Source organism: Mobula birostris, chromosome 3 (genome assembly GCF_030028105.1).
Source record: "Mobula birostris isolate sMobBir1 chromosome 3, sMobBir1.hap1, whole genome shotgun sequence".
In the NCBI taxonomy this organism is placed as follows: Eukaryota; Metazoa; Chordata; class Chondrichthyes; order Myliobatiformes; family Myliobatidae; genus Mobula; species Mobula birostris.
Window position 1 is genome coordinate 149,775,337 of NC_092372.1, and position 19,663 is coordinate 149,794,999.

Here is a 19,663-nt window from a genome sequence, read left to right on the forward strand (position 1 = left end):
TCATAATTTTATATACCTCTATCAAATCTCCCCTCATTCTTCTACGCTCCAGGGAATAAAGTCCTAACCTATTTAACCTTTCTCTGTAACTGAGTTTCTCAAGTCTCGGCAACATCCTTGTACTTTCTCTGCACTCTTTCAACCTTATTAATATCCTTCCTGTAATTTGGTGACCAAAACTGAACACAATACTCCAGATTCGGCCTCACCAATGCCTTATACAACCTCATCAAAACATTTCAGCTCTTATACTCAATACTTTGATTAATAAAGGCTAATGTACCAAAAGCTCTCTTTACAACCCTATCTACCTGTGACGCCACTTTTAGGGAATTTTGTATCTGTATTCCCAGATCCCTCTGTTCTACTGCACCCCTCAGTGCCTCACCATTTACCCTGTATATTCTACCTTGGTTTGTCCTTCCAAAGTGCAATACCTCACACTTGTCTGTATTAAACTCCATCTGCCATTTTTCAGCCCATTTTTCCAGCTGGTCCAAATCCCTCTGCAAGCTTTGAAAACCTTCCTCACTGTCAAAGGCCTTATTGAAGTCCATGTAGACAATATTCACTGCTTTCCCTTCATCCACTTTCCTGGTAACCTCCTCAAAAAACTCCAATAGATTGGTCAAACATGACTTACCATGCACAAAGCCATGTTGGCTCTCCCTAGTAAGTCCCTGTCTATCCAAATGCTTGTAGATTCTGTCTCTTAGTACTCCCTCCAATAACTTACCCACTACCGACGTCAAACTTACCGGCCTATAATTTCCCGGATTACTTTTCAATCCTTTTTTAAACAACGGAACAACATAAGCCATTCTCCAATCCTCTGGCACCTCACCCATAGACACCGACATTTTAAATATATCTGCCAGGACCCCTGCAATTTCAACACTAGTCTCCTTTAAGGTCCGAGGGAATACCCTGTCAGGTCCTGGGGATTTATCCACTTTAATTTGCCTCAAGATAGCAAGCACCACCTCCTTTTCAATCTGTATAGTTTCCATGATCTCATTACTTGTTTCCCTTAATTCCATAGACTTCATGCCAGTCTCCTTAGTAAATACAGACGCAAAAAACCCATTTAAGATCTCCCCCATTTCTTTTGGTTCCGCACATAGCCGACCACTCTGATCTTCAAGAGGACCAATTTTATCCCTTACAATCCTTTTACTCTTAATATACCTGTAAAAGCTCTTTGGATTATCCTTCACTTTGACTGCCAAGGCAACCTCATGTCTTCTTTTAGCCCTCCTGATTTCTTTCTTAAGTATTTTCTTGCAGGAAATCAGGAGGGCTAAAAGAAGACATTGCAACTCATCCTGTTGACTACAATCTTGCCCCATCTTCAGCCTCTTCATGCTAGGAGTCTCACTACACATTGCCTCTGTTTGTAAACCAACTACTTCATCTTCAGCACCTTCACTTCAGTTCCCATCCCCCTGCCGAATTAGTTTAAACAACTCTAGCCAACCTGCCCGCAAGGATATTAGACTCCCTCATGTCCAGGTGTAACCCCATCCTTTTGTACAGGACATACATTCCCCAGAAGAGATCCCAATGATCCACAAATCTGAACTCTTGACCCAGTTCCTCAGTCATACATTCATCTGCCAAATCATCCTAACCTTACCCTCACTGACACGCAGCACATGCAGCCATCCAGAGGTTACTACCTTGGAGGTCCTGTTTCACAGCTTTCCACCTAGCTCCCTAAAATCTCTCTTCAGGACCTCCTCATGTTGTCTATGCTATTGGTGCCAATATATACCAAGACTTCTGGCTGCTCACTCTCACCCTTGAGAATGCCATGGACAAAATCAAAGACATCCCTGATCCTGGCATCATCCGGGTCTCTCTATCGCACCGACAGAACCTCTTCTCTGCTCCTCTGACTAAGGAATCTTGTATCAACATTGCAGTCCTGTTCACCTCTCTGCTTCTCTCAGCCACAGCACCAGACTCAGTGCCAGAGACCCAGTCACGGTGGCTCCCCCCTTGGTTGGTCATCAACCTCAATAGCATGTAAAGTTATATAGTCTCCGAGACCTCCCACATCCCACACACAGTACAAAACACTGCACCTGGAGCTATTCTCACTATACTAAGCAGTAATAGATAGGTAATGAACAAATAAGAAGAGAGAGAGTAACTTACAAGAGAATCTACCTCACCCAAGCCTCATGAGCCAAAGCCACTCTAAAGGCTGATTTATACTTCTGCATGAACTGGACGCCGTAACCTATGCAAATGGTCTATGCGCGTTGTGAGCACCACACTCCAAAAGAATGGCTGCTCCAATAATGGTGACTCCGCTTACACTTGAATTATTCTTATTGGCCCTTTCTAATGAATTCCCGTTGCTGATTGGTCGCTCCTCAAATCAGAAAACTGGCTCAAAGCTCTGCTTTTTAAATCTTGTTCGCAGACCTGAGTGAAAGGTAGCTCTTTTTACACAGTGTCTCTTGTTGATCGGTCATTCCTCAAATCAGAGCAACTGCCGCGAAACTCTGCCTTCAAAATCTCAATCGCCACTATGATTAAAAAGGTAGCTCTTTTTACACTACCTTGGTGTGGATTGTCCAAATCATGGTGCTGCCCATAACTACATTTTAAACTATACAAATATTTAAAAGTATTTAAGCTTCACAATCTATCTGTACCATAGCAATGCAGTTAAAAATATAATAGTCTTCCTTCAAAAGAATTGGCACTCTTACTTCATATGTGAGTAATAATCATTAGGGAAATCACTGATTGTGCTCAACTGTCTCATTATTACATTGCTCCAATATGTATCAACATCTCCAAAACCAAGTCCCATGACACTTAATACAGTTAAAATATTAAGCAAACATGCTCCAGTAAATCATGTTGCGCAGTGCATTAGTCTTAAATTTCAACACAACTTGGGACTCACGTCATGATATTGCACTGAATACACATGAAACAAAATGGGGGGGGGGGGGGGAGAACACATACAATGCTATCAAAAATGCAAAACTGTTGTGACTGTGATCAAAGTCACTGACCAGAGAGATACTGAAGCTGCTGATATGGAGGCTTTATTCATCACAAACGCAAAGGTACATCTCATTTTTAGACCCTTAAGATCAAAAGTAAAAACATAAGGTGATTCAATAGAATTTGAAAAGTTACAATGACATTGTTTACTTCAATATTTTCGGTTGACAAATGGTTCCTTCGGAAGCACATTGTAATTGAAGACCTCGCTGAAGGTCCAAATGCCTTTAGGTGAAAGTGATTAAGACAAATAATCTAAAAAGTTCTGACAGCAGAGAGTCAGGTGCCCTAAATTAATGTTGTCAGGGCTATCTCTGAGTAAACAAGAAGTACTGATTGCCTATATCTCTGACCACGTTTCATATGCTGAATGAGAACATCAATCAGGTCTGCCAGTATGAACTTAAGTCACAGTGGTACAAAGCCCATGTTGCCTGGTTTGATGTAAGCCAATTAGCACAATCTCATTGTTTTAATGTGTGGCTTTTACATATGCAATCTCTAAGGCTACGTCCACACTAGACCTGATAAATCCGTTAACTGAAGCTTTTTCTCTTCGTTTTGACCCTCCATCCACGTTGAAATGGCGTCTTCCTCCCCCGAAAATGGAGCTTTTCTAAAACTCTCTCCAGAGTGTTTAAATCTGAAAATGCTGGTTGGGCATTGTAGCGTGTACAGGGTAACCAGAGGTTTTTAAAAACCAGTCGTCCCCTTCATTGGTAAAGAGACTATGACTGTAGGAAATGTTTCCAGAGTGACCCCTCTGTGGGAGTGGGGAAGATGTTGGTGGGGCCACCCGGGGTCTGTGTGCCCATATGTGTAGCTATTGTAGTGGCTATGAGACTGGTTTTGTGGCAATGAAAAGTACTGGGGGAGAGCCATCATATTCCTCATCATTGCAAATCCCTCTGCAGAGTTAGTCAGTTTTTCAATGTTCGTCGTCAGCTGGGTCATACTGTCCGTGAACTCCCTGTCGGTTTCCTCCATACACTCCATATTTTTTTGTTTTAAGTCCTCCTGCACAAGAGCCAACACCTGTCCGTCGTTTGGCAATTTCCTTTTAAGATTTTCTAGTCTGTAACTGGACAAACGCACACCAAGTATAGCGTTTCCTCTTTTCTTGTTTTCTGTAGATGTGACCTGCACATGCCCAGTAGAAGATTCACCCAAGTACCTGTTTTAATGTTGTGACGAAAAACCAAGTTATCAGAAGATTGATGCTAATGAGAGAGATAAGTGAGACAATGGAGAAACATTCAAAATGTTAATGTGAGAGGAAAGAGAGATAACGGAGAGACACCAGTCTGAGTATTGACAGACCGATTGCTTTGAACCTGAACTGTTTGAAGTTTGATGGACAGGCGATACCCCAGCAGGGGGATAAAAAGAACAGGTTCGCTAAGGCACGACACACCACGAGATCACGAGATAACGAGACCCTGGAAAAGCGGTGTGCCCCCACAAGTTGGTGGGAGATAGAGGTCTGGTCGCGGGAACTGACCATAGACGCACAGGGTGAAAAGGGTACGATCGATGGGAACCTGGTGTGTGTGTCCGCCCTTGCCTGGGTGCCGGGTTCACCGCGGAAGAACGGTCGTATCCGGAATGGAGGGGTCACAGTCGGTGACCAAAGGCGGCATTAAAAGGGTTCGCCCGAAAGCTAACTGCAAAGAACAAAGGTCTGTCTGAATCAGATTTGCACATTATCTCTCTCTCCAACGGCACAACAGCGATTACTGCGAACTGTACCAAACTGAACTGAACTCTGCGTCACTTGAGACTGATCATTTTACCCCTAGACTGCAATAGAGCTTGTTTGATTCCTATTACCCCAGTTCTGTGTACATGTGTGTTTTATCATTGCTAATCTGTTGCATTTATATCCTTACGATTAGAGTACTGTGTTACTTATTTCTTTGATAAAACTTTCTTAGTTCCAGTAATCCAGACTCCAACTAAGTGGTCCATTTCTGCTGGTTTGGCAACCCAGTTACGGGGTACGTAACAATGTGAACAGAGGTATTTTCAAAAACGCCTGGTGTGGACGCCTATCGTTTTTACACGAAACCGGCGTCTTCAAAATTACCTGGTCTTGTGTGGATGTAGCCTTAGTCTGTGGGCAAATTTAACTTTAATTTACTGCTTGCAATTTGCAATAAGAACTGTATTTGTAAGCTTTTTGAATTTACTTAGAATTACAAAAAGAACTGAAGACTGGTTCTTTGTTGAAGTAATATCTATTATAGGCACATTAAATCCACAATACTCTCTAACAAAGACAAAACAATTGATGGGACTATTTTGTTTTCAATGAGAAAAAAGACAGCACTCATAAATAAAATTGATATATGTAACTCAAAAGCAAAAAAAAACAATGGTTACAGAATAGGAGGCTATTCACCCCATCATGTGCAATGATGGCTCTCCAACAGAGCAACTCTAGTTTCACCTGGAGGCATTTCTCTTTAACTTTGCACATATTTCTCCATTATGTTTTGTCAGATTCACATTTGAATGCCACGATCAAGCCAGTGTGCACAACCTACACTGTGGCAATACATTCTAATACACATTACATAATGTAATTCCAAATCTTCATCACTTTTCAATGGTTCAGTTTAATATCAGAGCACGTATACAGTATACAACCTGAAATTCATACTGTGCAGTTATCAATGAAAGAGGAACCTCCCCCACCCCAAAGAATAAATGACAGAAAAATAGTAGAACCCTAAAGCCACCGCCCAGCACACAAGCAGCAGCAAATGCATCGGAATCAGATTTAATATCACTGGCATATGTCAGGAAATTCATTAACTTTACAGCAGTATAATGAAATACATGATAAATAAAGAGAGAAAAAAAACTGAGTTACATTCTGTGCATTGTTACGTACCCCGTAACTGGGTTGCCAAACCAGCAGAAATGGACCACCTGGTCGGAGTCTGGATTACTGGAACTAAGAAAGTTTTATTAAAGAAATAAGTAACACAGTACTCTAATCGTAAGGATATAAATGCAACAGGTTAGCAATGATAAAACACACATGTACACAGAACTAGGATAATAGGATCAATCAAGCTCTATCACAGTCTAGGGGTAAAATGATCAGGCCCAAGTGACGCAGAGCTCATTTCAGTTTTAGTTCAGATCGCAGTAATCGCTGTTGTGCCGTTTGGGGGGGAGAGAGGGAGAAGAGGAGAAAGAAGAAGAAGAAGAAGAAGAAAGATAGAGAGAGATAGAGAGATAGAGAGATAGAGGGATAGAGGGATAGAGGGATAGAGGGATAGAGGGATAGAGGGATAGAGGGATAGAGGGATAGAGGGATAGAGGGATAGAGGGATAGAGGGATAGAGGGATAGAGGGATAGAGGGATAGAGGGATAGAGGGATAGAGGGATAGAGGGATAGAGGGATAGAGGGATAGAGGGATAGAGGGAGAGATAGAGAGAGAGATAGAGAGAGAGATAGAGAGAGAGATAGAGAGAGAGATAGAGAGAGAGATAGAGAGAGAGATAGAGAGAGAGATAGAGAGAGAGATAGAGAGAGAGATAGAGAGAGAGATAGAGAGAGAGATAGAGAGAGAGATAGAGAGAGAGATAGAGAGAGAGATAGAGAGAGAGATAGAGAGAGAGATAGAGAGAGAGATAGAGAGAGAGAGATAGAGAGAGAGAGATAGAGAGAGAGATAGAGAGAGAGAGATAGAGAGAGATAGAGAGAGAGAGAGAGAGAGAGAGAGAGAGAGAGAGAGAGAGAGAGAGAGAGATAGAGAGAGATAGAGAGAGATAGAGAGAGATAGAGAGATAGAGAGAGAGAAAATGAATGATGATATTCAAATCAGATTCAAACAGACCTTTGATATTCCTCACAGTTAGCTTTCGGGCGAGCCCTTTGTAATGTCTTCTGAGGTCACCGACTGTGATCCCTCCGTTCCGGATACGATCGTTCTTCTGCAGTGAACCCGGCACCCAGGCAAGGGCGGACACACACACCAGGTTCCCGCCGATCGTACCTTTCCACTCTGTGCATCTATGGTCGGTCCCGCGACCAGACCCCCAAAACTTCCACTAACTTGTGGGGGGGCACACCGCACTTCCAGGGTCTCGTTATCTCGTGGTGTCGTGGTGTGTCATGCCTTAGCGAACCTGTTCCTTTTATCCCCCTGCTGGGGTATCGCCTGTCCATAAAACTTCAAACAGTTCAGGTTCAAAGCAATCGGTCTGTCAATACTCGGAACTATGTCTTTTTTCGTTACTCTCTCTCGCCTCTCATATTAGCATTTTGAATGTTGTCCCATTGTCTCTCTCTTATCGGCATCAATCTTCTGATAACTTGGTCTTTTGTCACAATATATATTAAATAGTTCAGTTAAATTAAATAGTTAAGTTTAAACAAATAGTGCAAAATCCCAGAAAAAAAAGTAGTGAGGCAGTGCTCATGGGCTCAGTGTCCATTTAGAACTCAGAAGGCAGAGGGAAAGAAGCTGTTCCTGAATCACTGAGTGTGTGCCTTCAGGCTTCTGTACCTCCTTCCTGATAGCAAAAGGGCACGTCCTGGCTGGTAAGATTCCTTCATGATGGACGCCGCTTTCCTAAGACACTGCTCCTTGATGATATCTTGGATACTATGGAGGCTGGTACCCAAGATAGAGCTGACTAATTTTACATGTTTCTGGAACATTTCAATCTTGTGCAATAGACACCACCACCAACCGCACCCCCACCCCCACCATACCAGACTGTGATGCAGCCAGTCAGAATGCTCTCCACAGTATGTTTGTAGATGTTTTTGAATGTTTTAGTTCACAAACCAAATAATGTCAGACTCCTAATGAAATATAGCTGCTGTTGCCTTCTTTATAGCTGCATCAATATTTTGCATCCAGTTTAGGTCCCCAGAGATATTGATACCCAGAAACTTCTTATCCCCCAATGAGGATTGGTTTGTGTTCCCTCATCTTACCCTTCCTTGTGTTCACAATCAGCTCTGTGATCTTGCTGATATTGAGTGCAAGGTTGTCGGTGCGACACCAAACAATAACTGATATATCTAGCTGCTGTACGCCCTTCCGTCACCACCTGAAATTCTGCCAATAATGGTTGTATCATCAGCAAATTTACAGATGCTGTTTGCGCTACACCTAACCACAGTCATGGATGTAGAGAGAGTAGGCAGTAGGCTAAACACACACCCTGCGGAGTGCCAGTGTTAATTGTCAGCGAGGTGGAGATGATATTTCCAATCCACACAGATTGTGGTCTTCTGGTTAGGAAATCAGGGACCCAGTTACAGAGGGAGGTACAGAGGACTAGATTCTGTAGCTTTTCGATCCGGACTGTAGGAATGATGGTGTTAAACACTGAGCTATAGTCAAGCAACAGCATTCTGACATAGGTATTTGCATTGTCCAGGTGATCCAAGGCTGGGTGGAGAGCAATTGAGATTGCGTCAGCTGTATACCCATTGTGGTGACAGGCAAATTGCAGTGTGCTTAAAGCATTGCATCAAGCATTTCCATCCTTCCCCTCCCCCTACATGCTCCAATAAAAACATCAATGCCCCCACCACCACCCACCATGCAAGCAATAGCAAGCCCCCCAGAGACCTTGATCTAGACTCCATCAAACACTACAGTTCATCCCAACACTTTGACATCTCAGAAAGGCTGCCTCACTAATGAGGATAGCTGGGATTTCCAATATTTAAACCTCCATCAAAAGAAGCAGTATGTCACTACCTATTTAATCTAGCTCCTTTGTAATTTCATATACTTCTAGGAAAACTTCCCTCAACTACTTCTCTCCAAAGACATCCCAGCCTCTCCAATTTACCTTTGTAAATGTAATCCCTACCCCAGGAACCACTCTTGTAACTCATCTCCAGACCTTTTCTAGCCTCACATCCTGCCAGTAATGTGTCAACCAGAAATAGAACATAGAACAACGAATGGCAGCAATGCTTCACTACCAGATGAATTCAACGCCTTCTATGCTCGCTTTGAAAGGGAGAACACAGCTACAGCTGCACCTGATGACCCTGTGATCTCCATCTCAGAGGCCGATGTTAGGCTGTCTTTAAAGAAATTGAATCCTCGCAAGGCAGAAGGTCCCGATGGAGTACCTGGTAAGCTCTGAAAACCTGTGCCAACCAACTAGCGGGAGTATTCAAGGACATTTTCAACCCCTCACTGCTATGGGCAGAAGATCCTACTTGCTTCGAAAAAGCAACAATTATACCAGTGCCAAAGAAGAATAATATGAGCTGCCTAAATGACTATCGCCCAGCAGCACTCACATCAACAGTGATGAAATGCTTTGAGAGGTTGGTCATGACTAGACTGAACTCCTGCCTCAGCAAGGACATGAACCCATTGCAATTTGCCTACCGCCACAATAGGTCAACGGAAGACACAATCTCCATGGCTCTCCACACAGTTTTAAACCACCTGGACAGCACAAACACCCATGTCAGGATGCTGCTCATCGACTATAGGTCAGCATTTAATACCATCATTTCCACAATCCTGATTGAGAAGTTGCAGAACCTAGGCCTCTGTACATCCCTCTGCAATTGGATCCCCAATTTCCAAACTGGAAGACCACAACCTGTGCGGATTGGTGATAACATATCCTCCTCGCTGACGATCAACACTGGTGCACCTCAGGGATGTGCGCTTAGTTCACTGCTCAACCCTCTATATACACATGATTGTGTGGCTAGGCATAGTTCAAATACAATCTATAAATTTGCTGATGATAAAACCATTGTTGGTAGAAGCTCAGGTGGTACGAAAGGGTGTACAGGACTGAGATATGCCAACTAGTGTATCGGTGCCACAGCAACAACCTGGCACTCAACGTCAGTAAGACGAAAGAGCTGATTGTGGACTTCAGAAAGGGTAAAATGAAGGAACACACACCAATCCTCATAGAGGGATCAGAAGTGGAGAGAGTGAGCAGTTTCAAGTTCCTGGGTGTCAAGATCTCTGAGGACCTAACCTAAGGATGCACCCAGGGCATACCCTTTTCTCACTGTTAACACCAAGTAGGAGGTACAGAAGCCTGAAGGCACACACTCCACGATTCAGGAACAGCTTTTTCCCACTGCCATCTGATTCCTAAATGGACGTTGAACCCTTGGACACTAAATAAATAAATAAATTAAGGCATCCGTTAGTCTTGCGAGACCATGAATCTGCGCCTGGAAGGTCTTCACTCTCCAGGGCGCAGGCCTGGGCAAGGTTGTACGGAAGACCAGCAGTTGCCCATGCTGCAAGTCTCCCCTCTCCACAACACCAATGTTGTCCAAGGGAAGGGCATTAGGACCCATACAGCTTGACACCAGTGTCGTCGCAGCACAATGTATGATTAAGTGCCTTGCTCAAGGACACAACACACATTGCCTCGGCTGGGGCTCGAACTTACGACCTTCAGGTCGCTAGTCCAATGCCTTAACCACTTGGCCTTAGACACTACCTCACTTTTTTAATATACAGTATTTCTGTTTTTTGCACATTTTTAATTTATTCAATATATACTGTAATCAATTTACTTATTTTATTTTTCTCTTCTATATTATGTATTGCATTGAGCTATTGCTGCTAAGTTAACAAATTTCACATCACATGCCGATGATAATAAACCCAATTCTCATTCCTGCACAAAAACAGGCCCTCAGCCACGATGTTAATGCTGACTAATCCCTTCTCTCTCCACAAGGTCTCTATCCCTCCACCCCCCTGGCCTGTTGCACAAATGCCTCGTGAAAATTGTGATTGAATCTGCTTCCACCACTTCCCCTGATAGTGTATTTCAGGCACCTGCCACTAAATGTAAAATAAAGATGCCTTGTAAATCTTTCAAACTATCCCCTCTAGTATTTGACATTTTTGACCTGGGAAAACGATTCTGAAGTCAGACAAATATTGTGGAAGTGTTTTGCATGTTTTACATAGTTTAAACTCTGTCTAATATTGTGGAAGTGTTTTGCATGTTTTACATAGTTTAAACTCTGTCTTTTTCAGAGATCAGAACTGTGTAAACTGGTAAGGTGGTTTATTACTGTCACGTGCACCAAGGCAGTGAAAAAGATTGTATTGCATGACATCCACAGATTATTTCTTTACACAGTTCACTGAGGTAGTACAAAGGAAAACAATAAGCATTCTGCATTCTGTTAAAGTTACAGGAAGTGTAGTACAGACAGATAATAAGGTACAAGGTGAGAATGAGGTAAGATTGAGGTCAAGTGTCCATCTTATTGTACTAGGGTACTGTTCAATAGTTTTATAACAGCAGGACAGAAACTGTACTTGAGCTTGGTGATATGTGCTTTTAGGCTTTTGCATCTTCTGCCCAAAGGGAAAGGGAAAAAGAAGAAAGGATTCCTGGGATAGGGGAGGTCTTTGATTATGTTGGCTGCTTTATTGAGGTATCAAGATGCATAAACAGAAAACATGGAGGGAGAAACTGGAGCTGGTTTCTGTGATATTAATTTCTCCATATAATTTTATTTTACTATTTTATGTTGTTAATCGAAAAGGGCAGAATTAAATCATATAAAGTTATCAATACAGTTATAAAGAAGGCAAGACGACAGCTATATTTCGTTATGAGTTTGAGGAGATTTGGAATGTCACCTAAAACTCTCAAAAATTTCTAGATGTAACACACAGAGCATTCTGACTGGATCCACCTCCGTCTGATATGGTGGTTGGGGGGGCTCATACACAGAATGACTAATGCTCCATCAAGGGTACGAGTCTCTGTCATATTCAAAACATCTTCAAAGAGCAGTGCCAGAAAAAGTGGCAGACCCCACCACCCAGCACATGCCCTCTTCACTCCGTTACAATCAGGAAGGAGGTACAGAAGCCTGAAGGCACACACTTAGCGATTCAGGAACAGCTTCTTCCTCTCTGCCATCCGATTCTTGAATGAACGATAAAACCACGAACACTACCTCACTACTTTTATTTAAAATTTATGTTTTTTGACCACTTATTTAACTATTTGATATACATACTTATTGCAATTCCTTTTTCCCTCTATACAGGTGTCCCCTGCTTTTCGAACATTCGCTTTACAAAACCTCACTGTTACGAAAGACCTACATTAGTTCCCTGTTTTCGCTAACAGAAGGTGTTTTCACTGTTACGAAAAAAGCAATGCTTGAAAAAAAATCAGCGCGCCATAAAAGGCAGCGCGCGCCCTGAGTGGTCGCCCTCCCCCGGATTCAGAACAGCATTCTCACCAGCATTGCTTAAGCACATGCCTGTGAGCAGTCATTTGCAAGATGAGTTCTAAAGTATCGGAAAAGCCTAAAAGAGCTCGTAAGGGTGTTACACTTAGCATAAAACTAGACATAATTAAGCACTTCAATTGTGGTGAACAAAGGACAAAGTGAGCTTGGCTTGTGGAAGTTGACGAAGATGATGTTGAAGAGGTTTTGGCATCCCATGATCAAGAACTGATAGATGAAGAGCTGATGCAATTGGAGGAGGAAAGGAACAATCAAAACCGAATGAGTAACAATAAAGTACGATGCAGTCTCTAATCTGGGCTGACAATTACATGCCGGGTGGCACCTAATTAATTAGCATGTTTATTTCAGCTTTTTTCTTAAAGATGTGCTGTGTGCCTCCCGGCTACCGCTGTACCACTGCATGCTTCACGAATCGGTATAGGTTCGCTGCCCGGAGGGTGGGGGCCACTGCGCCACCCTAACCTGCGACGACTCACCCTAACACACCATCATCAGTGTGCTCAGCGCTGTCCCAATTCCGGTAAGTGATACTACACTGTACATACATTATTTCTACTTTATATTGGCTGTGTATTTTAATGTGTTATTTGGTATGATTTGGCAGCTTCATAGCCTAAAGGTTACTGGAGAGTGTTTTGCCAACAGCACTTGCGTGAGATTTTCTGCCGAGAACACTTGCGCCGTGTTTCTGCCGAGAGCGCTTGCGTGAGATTTTCGCTACGGAGAACAGCGCAGGCAATCGTTGTAGAGAAGTATTTCTAATTTACATAGGCTGTGTATTTATCATATCATTCCTGCTTTTACTATACGTTACTGTTATTTTAGGTTTTATGTGTTACTTGGCATGATTTGGTAGGTTATTTTTGGGTCTGTGAAGCTCACAAATTTTTCCCATATAAATAAATGGTAATTGCTTCTTCGCTTTACGACATTCCAGCTTACGAACTGTTTCATAGGAACGCTCTACCTTCGGATGGCGGGGAAAACCTGTATCATGTATTACATTGTGCTGCTACCACAAAGTTAACAAATTTCAAGACATATGCCAGTGATATTAAACCTGATTGCAATTCTGAAATGTTGAAAATACCCAGTGAATTAGACAACAGAAGACAGACCAAGAGTTGATGTTTTGAACAGTTAACTTCTTATCAAGGTTGTGAGAACTAAGTAAATAGTGTGCTGGAAATCTGAAAACCCTTGCCACATACTACAGATATTGCCTAACCAAGACAGTATTTCCAGCATGGGTATTTTTCACATGTTACCTGGTTCAAATAAAAGGTTATCAAGCTGTCTCCATAGATGCACGTGAGCATATATCTTAGCAGGAGTAAGACACCCAGCCATTCAAACACACTCGACCATTTTGTAAAATGACAGCTGACCTTATTGTAAATTTGACTTCCCAACCCTGCCCACACAAAGCAAGCTTTCAATCCATTCCCTAGTAAGCAATAAAGCACTGCTTTCTATGTCCTTTGAAAAGCATTCAAATAAGGGTTCAAGAAAACATTTCTATTCCAACTGCTTTCAATGGGCAAACACATTGTTAAACTGAGAACCTTAGTTTTAGATTCTCCCACAACATGAAACATGCTCACTACATTCACCCATCCCCATAGGATCATGTGTTTTAACAAGTCATTATTCACTTTTTGAATTTGATGAGTTTTTCTACCAGGATAATTCATTCAAGTAATGTCAATAAAACAACAGTATAATTTGACAGTCAACATTTCAGACTTGAGACCCTTCAACAGGACTGGAAAAGAAGGGGACAGAAAACAGAATAATGTGGTGGGGGAGGGAGAGTAGTACAAGCTGGCAGGTGGCAGGTGAGACCAGCTTTTGGAACTGCCCCTTTCCTTTCCAGTCCTGATGAAAAGTTTCACCCTTGAAATATTGACTATTTATTGCTATCTTTCTCCAGCAACTTGTGAGAGTTGCTCAAGATGTCCAGCATTTGCGGTACCTCTGATAAGTATAATTTGACAGCATATCCTCCCAACTCCAAATTTTTTATCAAGACACATTATACATTTTTAAATTATCAAAGTGTATTCCATACTATTCCAAGTCACTTTCTTTGCTTTTTGATACTGCTGAACTTCCATCATTTCTGAATTATGACAGCAAGAAAATACGTCCTGATGCAGGAATTTGACTGGAAACATGGACAATTCCTTTTTTCCACCAAGTTCCTCTGGCAGATCATTTGTTACACACAGAAAAAAAAACTCACTGTTCCATCATACTCTTTTAAGAGCTTAAGAAATGGAAGCAGGGATAGACTTTTCAGTCCTATAAATCTGCCACATCATTCAATAAAATCAATGCAGATGAAACTTGCTTAAAAGTCCACTGTCTCACCCAACCCCCACCTCAGTTCCTTAACTGATTTTAAATTGTTTTAAGTTTTGAGTATATTCAAGGAATCAGACACGACATTTTTTTCTGGATAGGGAATTCAAAAGAAAGATCCTTTGGTCTTTGACTCTCTCAAAAGGAGAAACATCCTTCTAACATTTATCCTGTGAAGTTTCACTCAACCACCCCCCCCTCCCCCACCAAGACTCTCAATCATTTAAAATCCATCGGGTAAAGACCCAACCTCTTCAGCTTTTCCTCTTAAGTCAATTCCTCCTACACTTAAGATGCATCTTTGAATGGGCTCTTAAGTTACAAGCTTGAAAGAATGAACGCACGCCCAGCTCAAACACACCAAATGTATAGACAGCAGCCCCAGACGTCTCCTTCTCACCCCGTTGAAGGGCTCAACCCCCTCCCACGCTGATTAACAGGATCAGCCCCGGGAACAGTCTCTTCTTCCCCACCTCTGCCCCTGCTGTTGAAAGAGTCCCTTTAAACCTGCGGCGAGCTCCTGCCGAGACCTCAGGCCTAGACAATAATTTGGTTTAAAACTCACTCACAATCCAGAGCAATGCGCCATTACCTGACGGGACATAAGAGACTTTATTTTCTGCATTCTTCTGCTGGTTGCAATTTACTCCAAACCACGATAGCTCTATCCTGAGTTTAAAGGCAGCGGCCTTAATACCACCTAACCGCGGAACCCTCCATTTTAGGATCACGTGACTGTGGATGCGCATTGCATGATGGAATCTGTAGTCCAATATCCACACTCGGCACCGCAGCTCCCAAAAGTCATTGCGATATTTTAGTCCTCAACCGGTGACAGAATCTCGGGTGTTTTCATTGGGGATACACTGTTGTTCGGTTGTGATGGTTTTTTTTAGTTTATTCCTCGCCGATTTGCAGAGAAATTCTATGTTTATTGAGTGTATCCTCAATTGAGATCATATTGTATCTACTATTTCCAATTCTGGTTAAACTTGAATTTTCAATGCATCTTCTCTTTGGTTTCTCAAATGACTTTTTCCTCATTTGCTCTTATGATCAATCGCTGCCTCTTTGGGGGTTAACTAATAGTCTGGCGTAGTATCAATGGGATGGGCTCAACCTCAGCCAGTGTGGAATATGTGCCCTAGTGGAACGACTGAACAGGGAGGTGGCTTTAAACTCGTAAGAAGAATCTACATGAAACTTAAATACTGTATGCACAAATCAGGAAAAGAGAACATGGGAAGAATAAATTAAGGAAAGACATTGACAGTAAGAAGCCATGTAGAGTTATAAAAGAAATCGCTAAGAAGATGGTTAACGATAAAGTACGAGAAAAATCCCATTACTGTAAAATGAATTAACTTCTGTGTATACAATGCACACTATATTCGGAACAAGCACGGGAACTAGAATCAACCATCTGTTGGGAGAAACCAGATATATTTGAGATTATTGATCCCTCACGCGAAAAAAAATCAGAACAAAGAATAAAATACAGGCTATGATATACTGGTTTTAGAAAAGAGCAAAGATAAAAAGAGGAAGTTTTAGATGAATCCATGGATGAATTAAAAGAGGAATTACTACACTCACTTAATGATCTGTCCTGTCAGTGAAATGTGCAGAAAACGAGCATGATGGTTGCCTTTAAGAGGAGTATAGAAAATGCCCAGGAACTTTTTGACAGTCAGCTAATTCTGTAAGAGAGAGAAAAATGTGATCCTGCTAAAGAAGAGAATAGAAGGTCATCTAAAGTTATAAATGGTTAGCATGATTTTAAATTGGAAAATCTTACTTACCAAATGTTACTGGATTTTTGCAAAGATAACAGAGTATATGGCTGCAGTACAGAAGGCAAAATATATCTCTACTTTAAAGAGGCCTTGGATGAGATTCACCATAATAGATTAATGAATAAAATCAGTTAATGTTAAGTCAGAGAGCTAAATGGATTGTGAGCTTATTTTGAAGAGTGGCCGCAAAGGCTAACAACAATAGAAGAAGGCATGTAGTGGTGTACAATAAGGATCTGTACTTGGACTGCTAGTCACATTAATAATTTAAAATCTGGACCAAACAAAGGATCTCAACCCAAAATGTTGGCTGTCCATTTTCTTGCATGGACGATGCATGTCTAGCTGAGTTCAGTGAAGAAAATAATCCCGATTCAATGGCTCAAAGCAGAATTCACCAAGGTGCCATCCTGTCCGGGTACATCAGGGGTGGATAATATCTGAATAGAAATAGCGGGGTTTGGAAATCATGAAAGTAAACTCAAGAGTTGTGTCACTAAAAGATTTGTAAACATTTGTAAACTCTAACAAATTAATCTTGATTGAAAATAATTGTAATTAATATAGAAGTATAATTGTAAGGCAAAGATATTTTCTGGTATGTGTTATCATATGTTGAATTGACAACAATATTATATCATATATAATACGTAATATATGTATTATTGTGTCTTAAGGTTCTCATAGCTGGGGAGATAGCGGTGATAAACTCCCACTACCCATTAAATGCTCCCCGTGGTGTGCATCTCAAATAGCCTCTGACAACCAAGTCCAGTTCCTGGCCTTCTTGTGTGGCTTAGCTAAAGAAGTTGAGCTCAACGCTGTCTGGCAACTCCCGCAATGCCGCTGCTGCCAAACTGTATCCGCCTCTGCCATTCCTTTGGATTCATCTGCTGCCTGGAGAGGAGGAGCTTGCCGCATGGGCACCAGCTTACTGCCCTGGCTTGCGAATCACGTAGACAGTTAGGATGCAATATTCATGGTCGATCCATGGGCCTCCTTACATCATCATTGCATCAAATCTTCTTTTTCATACATTGTGCAAATGTTGTCAGTTAAGTTTTATGAATGCTCATCAAAGGAAAATGGAAGAAGGGTTCTGAACTATGGCCTTTCTCCCTAAAACTTTTGCAACAGCTACATTAACCTTCAGTGTATCTCTTAGCACCTAAACCAGGGTCTTGGACTGGGCAAGACTAGAATATTCAGTGGTGAACAAGGGTTGTTATTTGCTAAGTTGATAATCTTCCAGCAACTACCCATAGCTGAATCGTGACAATAATCACATTGCTTTCCAGATCTTGGCAAATGTGCAATACAGAAGGAGACAGAAGATTGTGTCATCTGCATGTAGCCAGCTTGTGAGAGCAGCTGAGGAGTCTGTGCAATGAAGGATCTGATAGGGTGGGCTTCTTCATCTCTGTCTAAGCAAGGTCTCACTGTTGTAATGAGATGTTTGGGCTGATACCTTTGATAGTCTGTTGGGAAACCATCCGAAAGTATGCACCAACACACATCAAAGTTGCTGGTGAACACAGCAGGCCAGGCAGCATCTCTAGGAAGACTGTACCTCTTCCTAGAGATGCTGCGACTGTACCTCTTCCTAGAGATGCTGCCTGGCCTGCTGCGTTCACCAGCAACTTTGATGTATGTTGCTTGAATTTCCAGCATCTGCAGAATTCCTGTTGTTTGTGTTTTAAAAGTATGCACCAGTTTCTTTTCTTGCAGGACCTTGAAGACATTTTGTGCAGACCTGAGATAGTAAAATAATATTTAATGTTTGATCAGGAATTTTAAAAAAAGCAAATGGCAAGTATAATTAAAAGGAATTGTGATAGAGTGTTTTGCAGAATATAGAGTATGTAGTTCAGACTAAGAAAGAAATTGTTAGGGCCAAAAGGGGTCTTGAGATATCTTTGGCAAGAAATATTATGGAGCATCCCAAGGCATTCTGTAAGTATATTAGAAGCAAAAGGGTAACTAAGGAGAGAGCTGGTCCTTTTGAGGGTAAAAGGGGAAATCTCTGTGCAGAGTCAGTGGTTGTGAGCAGGCCTTAAATGAATAGTTATCATTAGTATTCACCAAGGAAAAGGATTTGAAAGAGGGTCAGTGCATGGATACTCTAGAGCACATCTGTAGCAAGAAGAAGGAGGAGTTAGATGGAAATTTGGAGCCACAAACAATCTACTGGAAGAGCTCAATTGGTCAAACAGTAATTGCGGAAGGAAAGATACTATTGGCATTTGGGGTCAAAACCCTGTGTCAACGTCTGATGCAGGGTTTCAAACCAATATACCAACAAGTTCTGTTCTCCCATAGGTGCTGTTTGACCAGCTGAGTTCTTCTAGCGGATTGTTAGGAGGCATTAAAAATCATGGAAGACATAACAGTTTATAGATCACCAAGCCTCATAATCTTTTGAGAAACAAGAGACTCCTGGATTTCTGATGGAGATTTTTTCATTTTCATTAGCCACAGATGAGATGCTAGTAGAGTGAAGGATAGCTGTTGTTGTTCTTTTATTTAAGAAATGAAGTAAGGATAAGACAGGTAAGCCTGCGAGCCTTATTTATGACAGTGGTAGGGAGAATTCTGAGAGATAGGATTTAAGTACATTTGGAAAGGAAGAGGCTGCCTTGTATTGTCAGAACAGCTTTGTCTGACAATTAAATTGTCTCATTAAATTGATTGACTTTTTCAGGAGGTAACTAAGAAAACAGATGATAGGAGGGCTGTAGATATAGATATCAGTGAGGCATTCGACAAGGTCCTACATGGCAGTATGCTCAAAAAGATTAAGGCATGGGGATCTAAAGCGAGCTGGCTAATTGGCTTGGTTATAGTGGTGGAAAGATGCATTCTGAATAGGAGTGTGTGAAATATACCACAGGCAAAGGTGCTGGGACCCTGGTTATTTGTGATGTACAGCATATTAATGACTTGAAAGTGAACGTAGGGAGTATGATTAGTTGTTTGTGGATGAGACAAATATTAGTGTTGGGATTGTTAGGAAAGTTCAAACCACAACAGGGTATAGATCAGATGGTTGGCTGGGCAGGGCAATTGCAGGTGGAATTTATATTTATTCATGATAGCTTTTGAAGGAATTGAACCGTTTACCTCTTATCACTTGTCCATCAATTCCCCCTGGGTCCCCTCCTCCTTCCCTTTCTCCATTCTCCTCTCCTATCAGATTCCTTCTTCTCCAGCCCT

At 41.8% G+C, this 19,663-nt stretch overlaps 1 protein-coding gene and 1 long non-coding RNA gene across 4 annotated transcripts in view; one reads left to right on the top strand and one right to left on the bottom strand.

Annotated features, from left to right (window-relative positions):
* Window positions 1-15,405, bottom strand: part of vps50 (VPS50 EARP/GARPII complex subunit) — a 216,257-nt gene extending 200,852 nt beyond the window's left edge. The window contains exon 1 of the mRNA XM_072253436.1: window positions 15,247-15,405. Within this exon, the coding sequence (XP_072109537.1) occupies window positions 15,247-15,279 (33 nt within the window). The 5' untranslated portion in view covers window positions 15,280-15,405. The remainder of the gene's footprint in view (window positions 1-15,246) is intronic.
* The window catches only part of LOC140195322 (uncharacterized), a 48,106-nt gene continuing 31,448 nt past the window's right edge, over window positions 3,006-19,663 (top strand). For all 3 annotated transcript variants that reach the window (XR_011885422.1, XR_011885420.1, XR_011885421.1), the window contains exons 1-2: window positions 3,006-3,089; window positions 12,639-12,810. This is a non-coding gene — a long non-coding RNA (uncharacterized lncRNA). The remainder of the gene's footprint in view (window positions 3,090-12,638; window positions 12,811-19,663) is intronic.